The 22416-nt window shown below is 37.0% G+C and overlaps 1 protein-coding gene across 1 annotated transcript in view; it reads left to right on the top strand.

Moving 5' to 3' along the window:
- Nucleotides 1–22416, top strand: part of Gabra3 (gamma-aminobutyric acid type A receptor subunit alpha3) — a 210764-nt gene that overhangs the window by 123099 nt on the left and 65249 nt on the right. Inside the window, exon 5 of the mRNA XM_075957520.1 lies at nt 10217–10437. Within this exon, the coding sequence (XP_075813635.1) occupies nt 10217–10437 (221 nt within the window). The remainder of the gene's footprint in view (nt 1–10216; nt 10438–22416) is intronic.

The raw sequence follows: 22416 nt of genomic DNA, 5'->3' as shown, positions 1-22416 counted from the left end.
TTCAAGGGTTTTTCATATTAAAGCTATTATCAAAACATCTAATTTAAGTTGAAGTTATTTTAAGGCTCCGTTTCATCTATGATGCCATCCAAAACCTGTGAACACATCCCCCATTCAATTGTGGATCCTCAATAGAAACTCATGTGTTCTAGCTGTGTGACACTTCCTTGTTTTATTTTTTATCCTCTGCAGCCTCTGCTTTATCAGAGACAGGGGAAACATTTTATCCTACCTTTGCCTATGGTAATTTCCCCACTAAACTAACCTCTTTCATAATCCCTTACTATATTTGTTAAAAAACTTCAATCATCAAAATCTTATTTAAACTAACACTATTATTGTACAAAATCATTACTTCAGTTAAATAGTCCAGCTTAGGAGGAAATCATCTTCATAATAATCCACAGGTAAAACTTCCCAGTAGAATGGGATATTTCTATGACATAAACACACTATATTACAGACAGTGGGTCTCCCCACACCCTTTCATACTACACCAGATACCAGAGAAAGATGGCAGCAGCAAACATGGAAAGGAACAGGAGAAGCAAAAGTCTGTGGTCTTGGAGCCTTGCCTATCCCCAGTCAACTGCTATCTGCTGCTCCTCTGATATGACCATTGACATTTATGTATGTCTGTTCTTAGTTGGTCATGGCCAGCTTTTTATGTGGGTGCCAAGGATCTGAACTTATGTCTCCCTGCTTTACACCAAACACTCACTACTAAACTTTCTATCTCTCAGCCTCAAGAAAAATTAACATTAAAAAGAAAATATAACACATTCTTTTCTCTTAGCACACCACACACACACACACACACACACCACATTTTCTCAGTGCCATTCATTCATTATCACCTGTAAATACATTCAGAAAAATGTACACATAACACCAAACACACATAGATGCACATAGCTGAAGCTCTGTCTTAAAAATAGTCTAATACATGACACATGCAAACAGGTACTCGAACCCAGAGATACCAATGAAGCATACACATAGTCTCTTCACCTGGCTTCCCCACCAGTGTGTATGCAGGGGCTCTGGAGACATCTCTGAGAATCTAAATGTTGTCTCTTTCTCTTTTCAAAGTTTGATTATTTCACTTGTTTATTTATATTTCTTCCATGGAGTTAAGTTAAAGCAATAGAATGCGTGAATCTTTCCTGGTCAGGAGGAAATACTGGGTCAAATGCATTTCATGTCTTTTGAGCAGTACTCCCATTCCTTCTTAAGACTGTAGTTCATCTGAGTGAGAAACACATTGCTCTTGCTTTTAAAAGGTTTCCTCTCAGTGTTCTTGGGAGTGTGCAACAGCTGATCCCACACAGTCAGACTTTGGTGATGAGTTGCAACAAAAGCATGCCTGACAATAGAGTACATGAAAGTCGTGAAATTTAATTTGGAGTACAATAAATGAATTGGAAAGTGGATATAATAGGGATTTTATAGACATCATGATTGAACAGGTCATGATAACTCTGCAATAAAAGGAGTGAAATAATGCACATCCCTTCAATAATAATATCAACACTGAGTCAACAAGAGACCTTGTCGCAATTTGAGTGAAATGAGACCCTGTGCCTTTCCGGAACTCTCTACGTTTAGGAGGCCATTTTCTTGATTAGATATAAAGAAAGGTGGTAGAGAAGTGGCAGTAACAGACAGGATGGTTAAAAAAAGATTTAATGAAAATGTACTTTCAGACTGAGATGTCCATCCCTTAATAATGAAAGCTATATCTTTGCATATGGAAAAATTCCCTATGCTATTGCAAGATCTTTTGTTTAAAGTTGCTGTTGTTGGTGGTTTGTGTAATGTTTTCTTTCTTAATTTTTATACATTTTAATAAAATATAGTTTCATCACTGTTACCTTTTCTTTCCTTTCCTCACCCCTCCCAATCCCTTCCAGCGCCTTCCATGCACTCCCCCTTCATTGGTAGCCTCTCATTCCCCAATTATTATTGTTAACATCATTTGAATTGAAATGTATATCATGGAGGTTGAGGGATTGTTAAGTAGGAAAGTTTAGATGTCAGTTCTACGTATTATCCTATCCTGAATGATATTTTGACTGCTGAAACGTAGCAAGTGCCAGCTGTAAATCTTCAACTGAGAAACTTCCTAGGAAGTACAATAGGCAGCCAAGTAATGACGCAAGTAAAATAATACAGTATTATGCAATTACAAGTATTATTTTACAGTCATAGAACTGATCACCTATCTTAAAGGGAAAAAGAAAGAGTACCAAAAATGACTGAAAATCCATAATGAACATTATAGTCATAACTCTTGATAACATATTCAGGTAACATATTCTGTTGTGACAAATATTAAGGAAATTATGCAAAATTATCAAAAATTTAAATATCACACAGAAAAAAGCATCCATTATAAAAGAAATAATAGTTCAGGGAAGGATGACTTTACTGTTATCGGTAAACTTGAAATCTGTTCCTTTCTAGCATTAGAAAAAGATTATGTCCACTTGAGATCCTTCTTTACTACAGACCTGGGTACACAGAGGATTGGCCTATTTTGAATGCCTTTTAGGAGGTCAATTTCCTGTCATCTCATTGTCTAGTAGTATTTCCAGATGCAATCACAAAATGGGTCTCTATTCACGAGTTTCTTCATAGGAGTTTATGATCAGCTATCTACTGGGATTTGTGGAACATGGTTATCCAGCCCACATGCAAATGCTTGGAAGAACATTTTAAGAGCCATGTACCACTGAAATAGTGCTATGGATTAGCTTTTCTACATGGAGAATGACAGAGAGAAAGGAAAGGGAGAAGGTGCTCAAAATTGGAAAAATGACAAGATCTTTACTAATTCATGTCATGTATGTTGAACCCCATCTTCTACTAAATAAGCACTAACCTTGAAAGATTTTTCTGGTGCTTGCTTTGATGTGGCATGGTTGGAGAATTGAAGCCCCATGTAGAAAAGTATTAAGTGTCTTTCCCAGGAGGCAAACTTAGGCTTATTCCCTAGAAGATTTGATTGAAATGCCTCCCAAAACAACAGAATTCATTTGGCAATCTAGAGGCAATCATCCTCAGAGAATATGCAAGGGCTTAGTGAGGAAGTAATTGATTGTATTGCTAGATTGTTTTTGGCCAAAGGTTGTGGGATACTAAAGAAGCAAACAGTTACTATCTGATTTTTCTCCAGAGTCAAAACTTCTGGAGAATAAATTTATGTAGCCTAATTTTAAAATTATTAAGTGGATTAATAGGAATATTCTTAAAATACATCATATTTTTGAAAATAGCCATTTTAGATACAGGTTAAAAGTCCTCTGTACCAAATACTGAAAGCTGTTCTTTTTGATACATTTAATTCTAATTAAGGTAACTACTATCAATTATTACATAAAAGCCACTTTTAAACCAGCCAGCCATTCTCTTTTTTTGTGTGTATACTTAGGCTACTCTTATTTTTTTTAATTGAGAAAAGGAGAAAAAAAAAGTTTCCACCTCGTCCCAGCCTCCCATTTCCCTCCCTCTCCTCCCACCCTTCTCCCCCTCCCCCCACTCCTGTCCCCCTCCCTCTCCAGTCCAAAGAGCAGTCAGGGTTCCCTGCCCTGTGGTAAGTCCTAGGTCCTCCCCCCTCCGTCCATATCTAGGAAGGTGAACATCCAAACTGGCTAGGCTCCCACAAAGCCAGCACATTACGTAGGATCAAAACCCCGTGATAGTAAAAATAGTGATGTAGTAAAATTGTTCAAACTTCTAGTGAGCATATTTGAGTTCATGTAGGGTATGTGCTTATAGATAAGCTCTGAGATTCATATGACATATGTATGTTTTACAGTTTTCAGATGAGATTAAATACTTTTGTGATATGCCAATTTACAGTCCCATTATATGTGTACAGTGGCTCCATTTCTATAAACTTCTATTACTGTTTCAAATTCTCACACTTTATATTTGATACTTTTATGGGTAGGAAATAATACCTAATTGATTATATTCACCATTTTCTAATTCACATAGAGGTTAAGAATGTTTTCAATGATCTTGACCGCCCCCCCCCCACACACACTCATATAATCCCTCTACCCTCTCTTCAACCAGACTCCTGGAGATCCGTCTAGTGCTTGGCTGTAGATATCTCTATCTGCTTCCATCTAGTACTGGATGAAGGTTCTATGATGACAATTAGGGCGGTCACCAATCTGATTACAGGGGAAGGCCAGTTCATGCACCCTCTCCATTATTGCTAGGAGTCTTAGCTAGGGTCATCCTTGTGAGGTCCTGGGAGTTTCCCTGGTACCAGGTTACTCCCTAAACCCATAATGACCTCCTCTGTCAAGAAATCTCTCTCATTATTCTTCTTCATCTCCCATTCCCCATCCCTTCTTCTCTACTCCCCCCCCCCCCAGTTTACCCAGATCATATCATCTATTTCCTCTTCCCAGGACCCTCTTAGGGTCCTCCTTGTAACCTAGCTTCTCTGGGGCTGTGGACTGTAGCCTGCTTATCCTTTGCTTTATGTCTAATATCCACCCACCCCCAAGCTCCCAATTTTTGCCTGGCAATCTTGTCTACTTCCAATATCCAGGAGGATAACTATATGTTTTTCTTTGGGTTCACCTTCTTATTTAGCTTCTCTAGGATCATGAATTATAGGCTCAATGTCCTTTATTTATTGCTAGAATCCACTTATGAGTGAGTACATACCATATTCATCTTTTTGGGTCTGGGTTACCTCACTCAGGATAGTGTTTTCTATTTCCATCCATTTGCATGCAAAATTCAAGATGTTATTGTTTTTTACTGCTGAGTAGTACTCTAATATCCACGTATGAGTGAGTACATACTGTCTTTCTGGGTCTGGGTTACACTCAGGATGATTTTTGTCTAGTTCCAATCATTTGCCTACATATTTCATGATGTCATTGTTTGAGCTTGTGGGAGCTCATAGACTCTGCATGGACAGCCGAATCATTCTGGTCCTGTTTGGTGTCTTCTGAACTTTGCCCTAATCTCTTCTGTTTCATTCTTTCTTCTCTTATTTTTATACAATTGAAACACTTTAAATGTATTCATTTGTTTTCTATTTTATATATTTTATATCCTTTCATTTACGTTCATGACTGATTACCTTAAATGTTACCATATATATTTGACAATCTCCTTTCTATTCCCAAATCTTCTAAGAATTGTAGCGGCGTAAACGAATGCAGACAGTTTGTAAAAATATATATAGTTTTAATGTAGAGATAGACTTACAGAACCACCGTTCCCGCGGAGACCAGGAAAGTAGAAGCAACAGCTCGGAGCATGCTCGCCAAATTTATAGGCAGACATTAGCCCGAGGCGAACACGCCCCCTAAGGGGCGGGACTTATCCCTACATCTCCCCTTTTTGTCTAAATAAGACAGAACCAAACCAAATACAACTACATACAATAACAACAAATAATAAATATAACAAACAATATTGAGAACAAAAGCTTTGCTAAACATTCTATCTCAAGGAGTCCAAATAATGTAAAGAGTAACTACAATTATATAATCTTCAACTCAGTCAAAGATCTGAGAAGGGAATAAACACTACTCAACAAATGAGATATATCCAAAATGTGCAACAATTGACAGAGACAACTGACTACCTGGGAAATCACCCAAAGTCTCGTTTGCAATGTTGAGTCAACCAATTTTGGCTAAGGCCTAACATAACTGATATACCATTATTAAAGGCAAGGAACTTTTCAAAACTATCTTACCCTGTCTTGGCAGGATATGACAGTCCTGTTTTATCCATTGATGCACGCTCTGTATCTGTGTCAGACCAAATCTGCCGCTGTGGCAGCTTTTGTTGCAAAACCGCAGGTACTTGAGCTTCCGCTAATTCAGGCAGTGGGGTTCCGCTGTAAAACTTAGCCAAGGCAGGCAGAATGGGCCTGTGTGGCCGAGTATGTCTCGGACTCGGCACTGGGGCTGGAGTCACGAACTGAAAAACAGCACCCAGGAGGGTGCTGTGTTAGCTAGCGGGCTACCCGCTTGAGTCGGGGGCAAAATAGCCGGACGTTGGACGCCAAAATGTAGCGGCGTAAACGAATGCAGACAGTTTATAAAAATATATATAGTTTTAATGTAGAGATAGACTTACAGAACCACCGTTCCCGCGGAGACCAGGAAAGTAGAAGAGACAGCTCGGAGCATGCTCGCCAAATTTATAGGCAGACATTAGCCCGAGGCGAACACGCCCCCTAAGGGGCGGGACTTATCCCTACAAAGAATGTGTTAATTCACATGTTTTACTTCCTCCTTTCATATAACTTGTTCTAATTAGTTTTTCTAACTTATTCTTCTAGTCTTTATTAGCCACTTTTAAAGCTTTTGAATGCATGCGCCAGTACTTGTGCTTGCCGTTCATTTCCTTTTACATATTCATAAGACTTTCATCTTCAACTACAGGAAGATATTCTTTTAGAAGTCCTTTTGAGAGGGCCTACTTAATTATTTACTTATATTTGTGTATAGAGAATATACTTCATGTTAGGTAGAGTTTAGATACTGAACAGAAAGAGTTTCTACTATAATGGAATTTCCAGCTTCTTGGAGTGAAAGAAATAGTAAACAAAGGCATATTTTGTCAGTGCTGTGAAAAAAAAAAACTAAGAGTCAGGAGAAGAAGGATTCCTATTTGTTGATGGTAAGATGATCAAAGAATTTCTTTTTGCTGTACAGTCAAATGAGACTGAAGGCTGTGAGGAAGTCAGCCATAAGAAAACCCAAAGTTAGAATGCTCCTTGAGTACTAAATACTCTGCCTTACTTTACTTATGTAAAATTAGCTTTATTCTGACGTAGCTCTATCAGCTATAAAATTCTGGAGAAATGGTTATTTCTTTTTCCCTTTGGCATTTCCAAGATAAATTTTCATTGTCGTTTTTTACTTGACTTGTTACCTTTAAGATGTCTGATGTCAATCAAATTGATAGCTCTTTGTTTATCTCCTTTTTGGTATTCTTTGAGTCTGCTTTGCTCTCTATTTTAATGTATTGACTTTGAATCTCATTATGGTTCTTGAACCTAAGGATGCCTCTTTTTTCAGCAGTTCTGGGAAAGTTCACCCATTAGTAGATTGAAAATTGTTCCTCCCTCACTTTCTCTATTCTCTTATGTTTAGAATTTTCAAGAATCTATCCTGAACCCTTCTCCTTTATTCATGTTAAAATAGTAGGAAAACTTTGTCCTCATGTTTTCCACTGTTTATCTGTCTGAAATGCAAACTCAACAGTTTTTCCTCATGTATATTAATCTCTCCTCAGTAATATCAATTCTACTTTGCTTAAATTTTTCCTGATAACTCATTTTCTTCTACATTGTATCACTTAAAATAGGTCTTTTTTAAACCTAATTTTATTTCTCTCTCTTCTGAACATTATATTGTATGAAATCTGTGGAGTGAGTCTAATTTGGTTTTATGCTGTATTAGATAATTGACCATTTCCTTAGGTGTTTTGTTGTGGATTACAATATTCTTTTCACCATTTACAGTGTTGTCCTTCCAGAGTGTTTTTGTGACATCTCCTCCTTTGGCATCTGAGACCAATTTTTATGTTAATTACTCAATTTGAAAGTTTTAGATTAAGCAGACAATGTATATTCATTTGAACATAAATCCAAGATTAGATAAGGCTTAATTTCAATAGAAATATATTTCCTTTTCTTCTACCCACTTCCTTTTAGAACTTTTGTGCTATGATCTTATTCTGCCTTACAAATCTTATCTAATTCACCCCTTTTGCTGAGGTTGGAGCTTTTCAAGACTGTGGCTTTATGTGGGAGTCTAGTTCTAGTTTATAGGATGGCAGAGGTCCAGTTTATACCCGTTGTCCTAATTCTTTATAAAGCTTTTGGTCTCCCTCAATAGTATCCCAGTTCAGGCAACAAATTGTAGGATCTTCCCATTCATAGGCAGGGATGTGAATGGGATCCTGGAAGAAGAAAAGAACCAGACTGTTTAATTGACAGAAAAGATCTCAAACATGAAGGGAACAGGCAACAATGTATGTCAGGGAAGATTTATTCAAAGTCAAAGTATGATCAGAAGTAGTTAGTGGATTGGATTTTCATATACTTCTAGCTGCTATTTCATTTTTTTAACCTGGCTAGTGGAAAGTTATCTCTGTGCCTTTTGTCCTTGTTTTAAAGTTTAATTTTGCTCAAAATAATATCAAAAATCAAATTCAAAAGTATTTGGCAAAACTACATGTAGCATTCTAGCTGTCAGTCACTATTTAAATGTAACTAATTTAATAATTTTAAAAAGCATATCTTTAAAGTTTGACTATAATTTAATAAAAAGAACATAAAGTCTGTAAAATATATTTTAAAAGTCAAAATGATTTTTGTGCATTCAAATAGCCTTTCAATGCTTAAATTTATTGAAACCTTTAGTTTTTATATATTATGGATATATGTAAAGTATTCATATTGACATTCTCATTGTATTTGAATAATTTTTCCTTTTTTGACCCTAGTGATTTTTCTTTCAAAAATATTTCAATTTTGTAGAAAGATTTTTTTTACAAAATAAAATATAATAAAATGTTATAGGAGGGCCCACTTATTCATCCTGACCACCCAGCACTGAAATAACCACACAGAAACTATATTATTTAAATCACTGCTTGGCCATTAGGTCTAACTTCCTATTGGCTAACTCTTACATCTTAATTTAACCCATTTCTATTAATCTGTATATCACCACGAGGTTGTGATGTACCAACAAAGTTTCAGCATGTTTTTCTCTGGCAGCAGATCCATGGCATCTCTCTGACTCTGCTTTCTTCCTCCCAGCATGTCATTTAGTTTTCCCCACCTAGCTCTGTTCCCCTACAGCTCTACTATAGGCCCAAAGCAGTTCCTTTATTAGCCAATGAAATCAACACTTAGAAGGACCTCCTACACCCATAAGATACAACAAAAACTATTACATTGAAGTTGGACAAGCCAAAACAAAAGGAAAAGCACCCCAAATACAGGTCCTGTGATTGCCACCTCAATCTCTGTGAGTTCATATGAGCTTTTCTCATGTTGATTTAGAGGGCCTGTTCTCTTGGTGACCTACATCTCCCCTGGCTCTTACAGTCTTTATATCTCCCTTCTGTTGAGTTTCATGAGCTCTGAAAGAGGGATGTCCTCTTTAATGACTAGTCAAGGATTCGGTTGGAGCTTGTAATCAGAAGTAGGGATTTATATTCTCAGTGGGTTTCTTGCTTTAAGAAAGTGACCAGTAGTTGTAGGTCATGTTCTTGTTGAACTTTTGTTGTGACACATTAATCTAATAAGATGTTAGAGTTTTGCCAATTAAGTTGAAAGATTTGGTTCATTTAAACAGCAGCCAACTCACAAACATCACCCAGAATGTTTGAGCTGGTGGAAGACTGCTCTAGTTTTTAAAACCTGCTTTTTACTGGAACATAAATTTATGGGTAGTCCAACAGTCTGCCAGTATTTAAAGTAGAAATATACTCATAGTTTGGGGCCCATTCCTTCTGTGGCACTCTTCCTTCCAGCAGTATTCACACCCAATATTGTAGATTTCCTGCTAACTTGGCCAGTAATGTTGTGTATGCCAAGAGAATTCTATATTTGGAGATCGTGTATAAGAAATTGAGAGGGGGGAGATGGAGAGAGAGAAAGAAAAGAAAAGAAAGGAAAAGCAAAGCAAACAAGCTGGGGAAATTTCTCACTTAGTAAAGAGTTCACTCCATATGTATGAGGACCTGTTTTAATCCCTTGAATACATGTAAAAAGCTGGGGCTCAGAAAAAGTTGCATTAAAGTATATGGTTTTATTTTATGGTTATGGTTGTAATGACCTTTAATGTTCATATGAGATCATTCATCAATAAAGACAAAGAACATTGTTTTTTACTAGAGCTATAATAGCACAAAGAAGAAAAGTATTGTGCTCAGCCTGTATTGTACATAGGCCAGTTTTGGCAATGGCTTTTCTAGTAAAATATGTTAGATATATGATTAGATATATGTATCATTATTAATTTTATTTCTATTGGTTAGCATGGCAATAATTTTTAGTTATTATCATTTGTCATACTCACTAGTAACTACTTCTAGTAGACTCCTCTATATCACAGAAAATATTTTGATTAATATTTGCCAGTGGCATTGTTGATCCCCATCAGAATCCTACTGAAACATTACTTCTCTCTTGCTTTTTCTGTTCTAGGAATATACTATTGATGTATTTTTTAGACAGACATGGCATGATGAAAGACTGAAATTTGATGGACCCATGAAGATCCTTCCTCTGAACAATCTTCTCGCTAGTAAGATATGGACTCCTGACACCTTCTTCCACAATGGCAAGAAATCAGTGGCTCACAATATGACCACACCCAACAAGCTGCTCAGACTGGTAGACAATGGTACCCTCCTCTATACAATGAGGTAAGAGAGTGGTAACCACCACTCAGAATATTTTGGACCTAGGACTTTTATTGAAAGTAGAAAGTTTTAGGTTATACACTGAAAATTCCTTTGGTTTATCAACAGACACAAGGATCTTATATTTTAATATATACTCAGTAAAATATACATATATATGAATTCAATAGTTTTATATACATAGTATTCTTTCCAGTTTATAGATTGTATAGTATGTATTTTGAAAAGCATATGTGCTATATATTGTACATACATATTGATGCATAAGGACACTTTTAACACATTTATATGTATACACACAAGCATACATATTCTATATTCCATATAGATACACATACAAACATTCTGAGACACAAAGAAGTGTAATTTTTAGTGTATAAATATGTACATCTTCAGAGACTTATATGTATGAACAGAGGCACATATGTGTTCAAGAACACCTAACTGCATAAACTTACAAAATAATTGAAGAGTCATAAGCACTATGAGCATAGTACTTTTAAATGCAGTAGCAAAGCAGCACCGTGATTGAGTTTTAAAAAGCAAAAGAGATGTTGATAGATATTTTCTAGAACATTTAAAATAAAAAATTGTTATGTTTCATTGCCTGGGGTATAGAAGTTTGATATGAGTAAAATTTCCACATAAGTTCATAGTACACATATCATTGAAATATAAAATGTATACCTTTATACCTTCAGCCCAATGCATAAAAACTGCATAGCTTTATGTTTCATGCTTATCATTATCATTTGAGTGACTGAATGTTGTGGTAGGTAGAATAAGAATGGCCCCCATATGCTTATATCGTTGAATACTTAGTCACCAGGGAGTACAACTGTTTGGAAGGATTAGAAGGATTAGGAGGTGTGGCCTTGTTGGAGTAGGTATGACCTTGTTGGAGGAAATGTGTCCCTAGGGATGGGCTTTGGGTTTCAGGTCCATTCTTTGTCTGCTGCCTATGAATCAGCATGTAGCTCTCAACTACCGCTCTAGTGCTATGCATCCTGATATGCTCCCCAGCATGATAATGGCTAATCTCTAAAAATTTGAGTAAGCCCCCAATTAAATGCTTTCTTTCATAAGAGCTGTCTTGGTCATGGTGTCTCTGCACAGCATAGCAATAGAACAGTAACTAAGACAGATGTCATAGCATTATGATGTCAAGAAGATTAATTTTGGAAGCATTTGCAATATAATAATATTCTTTGCTCCAACAAAGAAACACTTTCTTGGTCCTTGTGCTTTCTGTTTGTATTTTTAATAGCTTCACTGTTATCAGTTTTTAATCCCCGAACCCTGTGCCCATATTAATGATTGTCAATTTTGAGTTATTGTGATAACCTGTATCTATCAGGTAGATGTAAACTTTCAATGTAGATTCATCAAACACTCTACACATGCTACTGCAGTAGTCTAAGTGGGTTCTTGTAGTGGCATTTCATTTGCATTTTAATAAATAAAGATTGCCTGAAGATCAGAGAGTAAAACAGCCCCACTGCTCAGCCTTACAGACCAGGTGACACACACCTTTAATTCCATTTGTCACACTAGTTTGTCATAGAAAACGGCAGTGCATGCCTTTAATCCCAGCCCTAGAGAGGAATATAAAATGGGAGGAGACAGCTCACAGACACAGGCTCATTCTGAGATTCCTGTAGGCAGAATAGCCATTTTGGGCTGAGGTTGAAATAAGAGCCAGTAGCTGGCTGTTTTACTTTTCTGACCTTCAGGTTGAATCTCAATTTCAGTCTCTTAGTTTTTATTAATTGTGCTACAGGTTCTGCTACCATACAAGCTGGCAACAGACCTTTATAGTTTATATGTGATGCTACTTTGTAGGTATGAGGAGTGCAAAGGTCATGAGACCATTCAGACCTTTCAAAGAAAAGATAGGGAGACCAGGAGATATATAGCAAGGTCAAATTCCCTGGGAATCCCCGAGAAGGAGGTATGTGTAGCTGTGGGAGTGAAGCTGAGAATACAGGAATTTAGGCATGCCAGGAAAATGCAATGTCTGCTGAGGAAAATTGCTGGAAGTTACTAGATCCAGACCAAGGAAGTAATCTTATATACTGTAACTGGAAAGTTAGTAAGATTCAAGGCTGCCTGAGTCCTTTCTGTTCCTGAGATTCTAAACATAGAGGTATAGAATTTAACGTACCGAGTTTTGATCTTATTCATTTGCCAAATTCCTCCCTTCTCCACTCCATTTCTCCTGTTTTGAAATGGCAATGCTTTATGTTTCATTGTACATTGAAAGCTTTTTAAAAATATCTTACAGGAGGTCAAAGTTAAGAGTTAGGTCTCTTTCAGTGGTGTTCAAACTGAAGGGAAACAATTGATGTGGTTTGGATGGAAGCGAGATGTATAGTGTTAGGTGGAATTATGATCTTGCCATATTTTTCTTTGCAGGCTAGATATGACTTGAGGAGATGTATTTGGGTGTCAAAGTTAACAAGGCATGGACTTGTGATGAATAATCTTGATGGGTATCTTGGTTGAAATTGAGGAGGGACTAGGAGAGCGGTAAAGTACACCTCTGTGTGTATTCTCAAAAAGAAAACAAAAATGAACTAAGGCAAATATTGGTTTCACCAATCCATAAAATGATTGGTATTATAAAAAACCTTGGTATTATAAATGTTGATAGATATGTTAAAAGATTGGATCACTTTTAAAAGTATCAGCGGTGCCCTTTACAGTCATCAGCATCAATATCATATGAACATGGTGCTTGCCAGTGTTCTAGTCACTGAACATTTATAACTACCTTAATGCCGCCGCTTCCTATTGCAACACCTTAAGGTCTAGAGACTATTATCTCTACCTTAGAGATGAGGAAACTGAGAAACTGGAGAAAAATGGGGACGTATAATGCTTACCCAGTAGTTATAAAGGTCAGGTTCTATTTGCTATAAATGGGGAGTCTAGCACATATTTGTCAGATAGCAGAAAAGAGCAGATAGGTAAACACTGAGGACACTGCAGAAATAACATTTTTGTGGCAGAGAAAAGCACGTGGGTTTGCATCAAAAATACAGTTAGGTTTTTTCACTCTATGTGAAATATATATGCTTAAAAGGAGGTAGGGCAAATAAGACAGGTGGGATATACGAATGCACATGATGTAAAAGAAGAATTTGGAAATAATTAGAACATCAGAATAGGAATAGATAGAAGAGAGTCACAACTCTAATAAGGAGAGGAAGGAAAAGAGTTTGGTAGTACATTGTATTTAAATCCATCGTGGAAAGGACAGAGTAGACTATATGTGAGCAGAAGACAAGATAATGAAATGAGGTAGAAAGAATGATAAACTGGTTATGTGCGTTGTTAAAAATGTGAATAATAAGAGAACCTAAAAGGAGAAGAGAGTGATGAAAATAGCAAAGGAGAATATGAGCAGTGAAAGAAGAAAGGGGTTTGGGGCCTAGAGAGATGTTTCAGTTGTTAAGATTGCTTTCTGCTCTCAATTCAGTTTCTAGGACCCCTGTCTGGCACCTGCAATTGCCTGTAGCTCCAGAACGTCTGACACCCTCTTCTGGCCTCTACCAGTACTGCACTCAAATGTTCCCCTCTCCCAGTCTCTCTCCTCTCTCTTTCACACATACATAAATAAAAATAAATCTTATAAAAAGAAATATTAGATAACTTAGATAATACATATTTGAGCTTTAGAGGAGAGGGAGGCAGAAAAGAAAAGGGAGAATGTAAAAACTGAACTATGAAGCAAGAACACGAGGATGTATCTTGAGAAGTGCCAAAGGTGAAGCAAAGCAAATGATTAGTCACCAGAAAGAAGACGATTGCTATTGAGGTCTCTGTGCTCTGAATCAGATGAGAAAGTAAGGATTTATGAGCTTTGTGTATAGGCAGAATGCCTTTATGCTTATTTTGAAGTATGGTATCCAAACAGAACAGAAGTACAGAAGGTTGATTAAACCATTATTTTCCTAGCACAGCAGAGAGTATACCTTAGATCCCAGAACGTGGGTGGGAAGGTGGGCAGAGAACCAAAACTCGGAGATAAAATCTTGGCTCTTTTTATGGCTCCACAAGTGAGTCATCTAGTGACCTTCACAAGTCACAAGCTGTTTCTTTTCTTCAGATCTTCGTTTAATAACACTAGCTGCTGCCTGCCTTGCAACAACACAGAAAAGAGAAATTGCAAAAGGCCTGCAGATCACCTAGACACTCTCAGAAAGACTCACTCTGTAGCTCTCTTATGTATTGTTACTATTATTCTCATTCTGTAGCACTGTTGTTATTACAACCCCATGTGGTGACCTGGCATCCTGCCAGGGTTCTCTTCTCTGGTAACTAAATCATTCAAGGCATGTGTGTGCCCAAGGCAATTAAAACCAATCTGAACTCTGTAGACAAGTAATAGTGGCATATAATGTTTATTTCCTTTATTTTGGACTCCATGAGTAAACTTCAGAGGATAGCTCCTTGGAAAAATTGAACCAGGTCTCTCATGAGTATATAACTGGGACAGTTGTGGAACTTTGCCATACCTCATCTTGGAACTTCAGAATGACCAGGAAATGCAGGCTGAGCCCTATTACCCTCAGCAGCACACATACTAAAATTGGAACAACACAGAAATTTCACAGAACTAGCTCAACATGATATACGCATTTATAAACTATTCTAAACTGCCCAAGATAGAGTAGTGTACCCTTTCTTTATTAATGATATAATAATATTTATTGATATAATAATATGTTATTGATGATGAAACAAAGGATAAATATGTAATGTTGATATTAACTGATAATAATATAGTAAGAATCCTATTGAGCTTCTGAATAGGGTGGAAAATACTCATAAAATTTAACTAGATTTTATTCCATTGAATCATCAGCCTAACAACATATTTATAAGAACTTAGTATGTGTAAGACTCTGAGATATACCACACTACAGAGATAAGTAAGGAATCACTTACCTCTTAAAGACTTCATAGTATTGTATCGGCTGGAAAGATGGCTTTGGTTGCCATCTTTGGAAAGAGCACTGGTTGCCCTTCCAAAGGATGCTGATTCAATTCCTAGCACCCACATGGCAGGTCACAAATGTATGTAGCTCCAGTTGCAGGGCACCCAATAACCTCATACAGACATACAATGCCAGCAAAACATCAATGCACATAAATTCTTTTAAAAAGGCTTTATAGCATTGTAGTTAAGAAGGTATGTACAGTAATACAAAATCCCTTCACAGGGAGATGTACAAAATATCATGGAATCATGGGATAAGAAGAAAATAGACTAATACCCAAGCATCAAAAAGCAAACTAAACAAAAATGTGATGCAGAGGCCATGGAAGAATACTGCTTACTAGTTTGATCTTCAAGACTTGGGTAGCCTGAATTCTTTCTTATACATGCTCAGGCCACTTACCCAGGTGTGGCACCAGTCAATGGGCTAGACCCTCTGACATCAATCACTAATTAAGAAAATATGTCACAGGCTTGACTACAGACTAATCTGGCGGGGCTATTTTTTCAACTGAGTTCCTTATTCCCAAAAGACTCTAGCATGTGTCAAGACAATATAAAACTACCCAGCATAGTAAGAATCTAGCAGGTACAACAAAATTACCCCCTTGACATATCTACCATAAATCCCATGAGAAACTACATTTTATTTTGAGATAAGATTTCACTATATCGCACTAGATGGTCTGTAGCTCACTATGTAGACCAAACTGGTCTTCAACTCCAACTGATACACTGACCTCTGCCCTCCCAGTGCTTAAATTAGACATACATCACTGTAAAAACCTACTTTTAAACTTAGTTCTAAGAGATGGGTAATAGTAAACTATATTCAGGGACAAGGAAAAAAAGTAGTAAACAAAGGGTATAGTAGGTCTATAGACCTGTAATATAAGGGAGTGAGGTAGTGGTAGCACACTAAAGATCAGTATAAGAGGACCAGAGAACAGTTAGGTCTGTCTTGGGGAAAGGCACCTACAAGACATGTTGACAGAACGATCATGGTGATTCATGGAAAAGCATGCAGAGGAAGAAATCAAACAGATTTACACTTTAGATAGAACATTCTGAGAACATGAACAAGACAGATTGAAATGAGAGAAAGATGATGAAAAAGGTGCTTGATAAGGAAGCTACTGTAGTACTCATCAATAACAGATAATTTCTGAGAATTGCCGAGTACCGAATGTCTACTATGTGCCAGGCACTTATATTATTTTAAATCTTAGCAGTAACTCTTCAATATATATGCCTATAGATATTTATTATGATATATGTATATATATATATATATATATATATATATATATCATGAAGCCTAAAATATACAAATGAGTTTCCCATGATTGTTTGCCATTATTTGGTAAATGTAGATGGAGGCTGCTCTTTTGTTTTCCTACCTCCCAAACCTGAATAATCACACAGAAACTGTATCAATTACAACATGGCTTGACCAATGACTCAGGTGTATTCCCAGCTAGCTCTTACATCTTGAATTAACCCATTTCTATTAAATTGTGTGTTGCCATGAGGCTGTGGCTTACTGGGTAAATTTCTGGCATCTTCCTCCTTCGGCAACTACATGGCGTCTCCCTGACTCTGCCTACTTTCTCTTTCTACCTCTGTTTAGATTTCCTGTCTGGCTTTGCTCTGCTGAAACAGCTTTATTCATAAACCAATAGTAATAAAATATTCACAGCATACAAGTCTATATAGCTTCAAGCTACTTTTATTCTAGTAAATAAAGTTTTAATGTAGTATGTTCTAAAAGTTTCACTCCCAGGGTTTGATGCCTGGTCAGAGGGTTGTATGAATTTATAACCAAAGAAGACTTCTAGGAAAATGCAAATATTTACATCTAGGAAGCCTACATGGGACCAACAGTTGTATAGTTTGGTGTGTTTGTAGGTCCCCTAGCAGTGGGACCAGCTAGCTTTTTGGAACCTATTCCAGATGCAGGGATGCCTCCCCCAGCGTTGATGCAGGAGGAGGGGGTTGGTCCTGCCTCATCATGATATGACATGTTTTGTTGACTCCCATGGGAGGCCTGCCCCTTTCTGAATGGAGGAGGAGGAGGAGGAGTGGATGGGGAGATAGATGGGAGGAGGGGGAGGGAAGAGAAAGAAAGGTGAGGGAGGAAATTGTGGTTGGTATATAAAATAAATGAAGAAATTGAGTTTAAAAAAAAAGAAAAAAAACAGAAGTGACAAATGATCCGATTGTTAAAATTCCCATTGAGTGCCAAAGAGAAATGTGCTTTGGGATAATAACAGTAATAGAAAAGGGTAGAGGTTAGGAAAAAAGAAAGGGAATGGAGAAAACAATGTAATTACATTTTAATTTCAAAAATAAAAGATAAATAAACAAAAAAGGGCAGAGGGAATGTAGCCAAATTATGTTACTATTTGGAAGGTTTCATTTTTTATGAGATACAGAGTACCTTTGTCCTATAATTATAGGGAAATATTATTGTAAGAGATGTGCTAGACATAGCTACACATTCCTATAATTCCAGCACTTGGGTATTAGAACTTCAAGGCCAGCTTTGATGATATAGTGAAACTGTTGTTTATTTTGTTTTGTTTTTTAATAATGTGGCTAGAGAGCTGACTCAGAAGCTAAGAGCACTTGCTGCTCTTCCAGAAGGCCTAAATTCAATTTCCAGCAATCACATGCTGCTCAAAACTATCTGTAACTCCAGTCCCATGGGATCCAATACACTCTTCTGGCCTCTTTGGACACCAGACATACATGTGGAACATAACGTATTTGCCGGCAAAATACCAATACACATAAAATAAAAATTTAAAAATAAAAGGGAAACAAATGTGAGTGGCACGATGAGATCCTTTGTGCTAACACAAACAGCTAACCCCCAAAATGTATGAAAGTTCAAATGTGATCAATGGGATAGGAATGTATTTCTTGTTTTTTTTTCTTCAAGTTTAAAGCAGATATTCTTCATTGACAGCAGGCTCATTTAGAAGTGATGGGTTCAAGGACCCAAAGCCCACTCATCTTGTGGCTCTACCATATTAAACACATAATTTCTAACAGCAGCGGCTTGTTTGTGTGAAGTGAGTCAGAGAGGAAGGACAGAGATGGGTATGTGGGAGGGACTGTGAGTTCGTTAGGCTTTGAGAGCACAGTCATTTCTAGTAGCTTGCTTTTATGAAATGAGTTATTTGTATATGCTTTACTAGCAAACCAAGCTGGGAAAATAAATACTGCTATGTGCAAAAAAGAATTCCAGATTTGTTTTAAAATTAAAACATCTGGTTGTATTCTTGAAGGATCAATTGACAATGGGGATACTAGTTAGTGGAGCATTCATGGTCCTCAGAATGACAAAGTCCCGGACAAAAATAGGGGAGATTCAGAGTAGTAAAGCAAACAAGAATGACAGAGATTTTCTTTAGAACTTAGAGGCCAAGTACAGTTTAAAAGGAACATTTAAAATGTATATGATATATTTTCCTGGACACTGAATAGATTGCAGTCCTACTAATAAAAATAATAAAAACAAACTCTTTACATTTTAGAGAAAAATTCAATATTTAGCTAACAAGAGCAGAAGGCTATAAATTTGTACTTCTTGAGTATTTTCAATGTGCCAGATACTGCATGAGGTGCTTTATACATATTTGTATCACTCAATCTTCATAACAATTTCCATGGACATTTAGTGCTGAGTCATAGTGCAGCATTATGATTCTGATTAAGGAATTGGATTGTGTAGTAAGGTGATTCCTAGGCCATTCTCTGTTAAACGATATGATGTATAGTGTTATCTGGCCTTCAAAGCCATTGCCAGCAGTAAATGTGATAATGTGTGAGATCTATGTGATGCGTCCTGGCATGTGGCTGCTCTCTCTAGAGCTTTTAAGAAACTGGAATTTCACTGGACCAAAGTTACAAACCTAAAAGAAGAGCTATACAGAAACTTAGCTCACAGTTGAAAGAGGGTTTTTTTGCTCACACTACGATGCACCACTTCTTGCAAAACAGTAATGCTTGGGGACCATTTTAAAGTAATGAATATGAACTGGACATGATGAGATGCATTGGGAAGTGCAGGACTGGAAACCAGGAGAATTTTCACACAGTGAGGGTTTGTAAAACAGAATGCATTGTACAAAATGTCCTTTACGTGTTGTGCTATGCCATAATAGCGTCCTATATTTAGCTGAAAAACAAAGGAAATAGTCACCGTTATCTCCACGTTGAGTCATCAAGAGAAAAGTGATGTTTTGAACCAACTGAGAGATGATATCTGTCATGCTGAGATTATGATTTCTTCTTTCATACTTTAATTGTATGATTGGGTCAGCCTTGTTCATGTACTTGGAATGTGTTAAAGATAGATTGTTTGAATGTTAAAAACTGCTTGATGCCAGGAACTTTCTACCTTAAACTTTAAGGCAATGCTCCTCTCTTCCTAGTTTAGATGCTAATACAACACACTTGAATTTTCATTATATAACCGTAAATAACCAGGAACCAGGGAAGGCATTTGGGTAAGAATTTTAATAGTATAGGATTTAATGTAATCAGGGCAAGCCAGTCTTGCTAGCTTTCTTTCACACAGTTCTTTTGGGATAGCTTTTGCTCCAGTGGATTCTCCCTGCAGTTCCTTATGTTCTGAAGCACATTTAGAGAGTTTAAACAGCAGCAAGAAACATAGAAGAGGTCGAGTGTCTCATTTGGGCATCTGGGGAGACTTAGAACAAGGCAAGACAGAATAGCTAGTAGAATTTTTCGGTCAGTCACAAATGATGCTGTGTGCTGAATGCACCTAGACATCAAGAAGCACAAATCAATGATTTGCTATGAGTTAACCAGTAACCTAGGCGTAGGTTATCATAACAAACAGAAATCCTCTTCAGAAGTCAGGCACACAGACACTTAAAACTTAAATGTCAAGGATTGTAATATTTGTACCAAGTGCTCTAGGTTTTCTTAGAACTGGAGAAAATCATAATGTCCATATTATATTAACAAAGCATCTTGGCATAGATAGTTTCTAAGCACAGATTAGAAGAAGATGTGTTATACATAGAAAAAACAGGCATTCAGGCAAGGAACAAAGATGGATGCCGATTCTTTTGTGAAATCTCAAATATTTGGCAATGAACGGTGAGTGAGGGAAAGTAGGATCGTCAAAAAATGAGGATGGGGTTAAACCTCTGAGGTAATTGTTAAGCTCACTTGTCCCTTCTGAAGGCTACGGCAATAAGGTGATGGCCTCTTTCCTGTGCATTGAGTCTCCTGTCTCTAGCTGGAGGATTTAATGGTTAGTCTGCAGACAAGTGGAATTCTGGTGACTAATGCCCAGCTTGGTTTGGGTGTTTGCGAGTGACTCATCCTGGACAGATAATGGCTATTAGTGATTTACTAGCCTTTCTTTTGTACCATAAATTCCAGATCCTGTCCTTTACTCCATGCTTACAGAAATAGTCTGCCTGGCATCTCTTTCTAGAAAGTGTTGTCCATCCTTTTAGAAATAACATCCCTCTGAGCACACAGCACACTGCTCCACTTCCAAAAGGCCTAATTGACAGATTGTCTACAGTGGGGCTCACACTGAACTCCAAAGACTCTGGTAACCTATGGACTTTAAACTGGGAACTCCTATGTTCCCAGCCCTTAGCAGGGCTGTCTCCTGGTCAAACAGCCAGAACACACAAATGCATCCAATATTCTTTAGTCTTTGGAACTCTAGTCATCCCACATTTTGCACTTGAATTTTCTCTGGGGTTTCCCCTAGTTTGTGTCTCCACTTAGCAAAATTCTAGGAATCATTTAATGTTTTTCCTGTAGCAGCTATAATCTAGTTGATCCATTTGCATTTAAATTACTTCTATAGTTTAAATAAAGAGTGTGTAAATTAGGTCATCATACACAGTTTAAGATATAAAAATGCTATGGTTAGTTCTAAGGCATATATAATGAATACTACATGTTGTAGTACAAGGGACATACTAAAAGTGGCAAATGGCTTAGGAAGGCAAGAGTTATTATCAAGAGAGGACCAGAACCTCATTTTCCAGAGGATCCATATACTTGTGCCAAGAGCAAATGAGCAGTCTTAATTGGCTCAACTAGAACAAAAATGTTGTTGTGGGTAATTTATAGGCAGCCAAATTTATTGTTCAGTGTTCTGAAGAAGTAGAAATCCAGAGCAAGGTTTCACCAGATTCATTGTCTGGCCTAAGTATCCACTTACAAGATAATGTCTTCTTACTTTGTCCCTATCTAACTGTGGTTACTAAAAAAAGTTCATTCAGAACTTTCTTTTATAAAGACTAATTCCCTGAGGGGTAGAGCCCCTATGACCTAATCACTCCTGAAAGGTCCCACCACTAAACATTATCTCCTTGAGAAGTTTAAATATATGAATTTCAAGAGGAAAAGAAGAGACCATAATGAATTCTGAAATTAGATTCTATAACTTTGGGACTTGGCTATTTTCTCACTTTGTTAAAACTTTTGAGTAAATTTCAATCGAAAATCAAATGGCTAATCCATGATATTCAATCTAGTCCAAGAGACAAGATATATACATCTACCCTCAAATCCTAACAAAATGCAAAGCACAGTATGATAAATCCAAGGGAAATACATGGTTTTTGCATGAATGGTATAGTAAAAAGAAAAAATCCAGCAAATGCCATAATAAGAATAATATTTTATAGTTGTATTTATTTTGAAACTGTATTTCCAGGGAGGATGCAATCTGGATACTAAATAAACAAGTTATTAATTCATCTTCGTTCACAAGAAATTGAAAAGAAATAGTTACTTGGTGATGTTAAATAGAGAGCAGGGACTCTTAGCTCAGTGATATGCCCTAGTATTACTACTAGAATAATAACTAAAATTGCCATATTGTATCTCTTCCTTGTTCCCCAACTCTATTCTCCTTTTCACTTTGAGATTCTGATACATATATCTTCTGTCTGACGTGTAAACTTCCT

Source organism: Microtus pennsylvanicus, chromosome X, assembly GCF_037038515.1.
Source record: "Microtus pennsylvanicus isolate mMicPen1 chromosome X, mMicPen1.hap1, whole genome shotgun sequence".
NCBI lineage: Eukaryota > Metazoa > Chordata > Mammalia > Rodentia > Cricetidae > Microtus > Microtus pennsylvanicus.
Note: the sequence above shows the minus strand (reverse complement) of the source record. Positions and strands in the feature narration are given on the sequence as shown.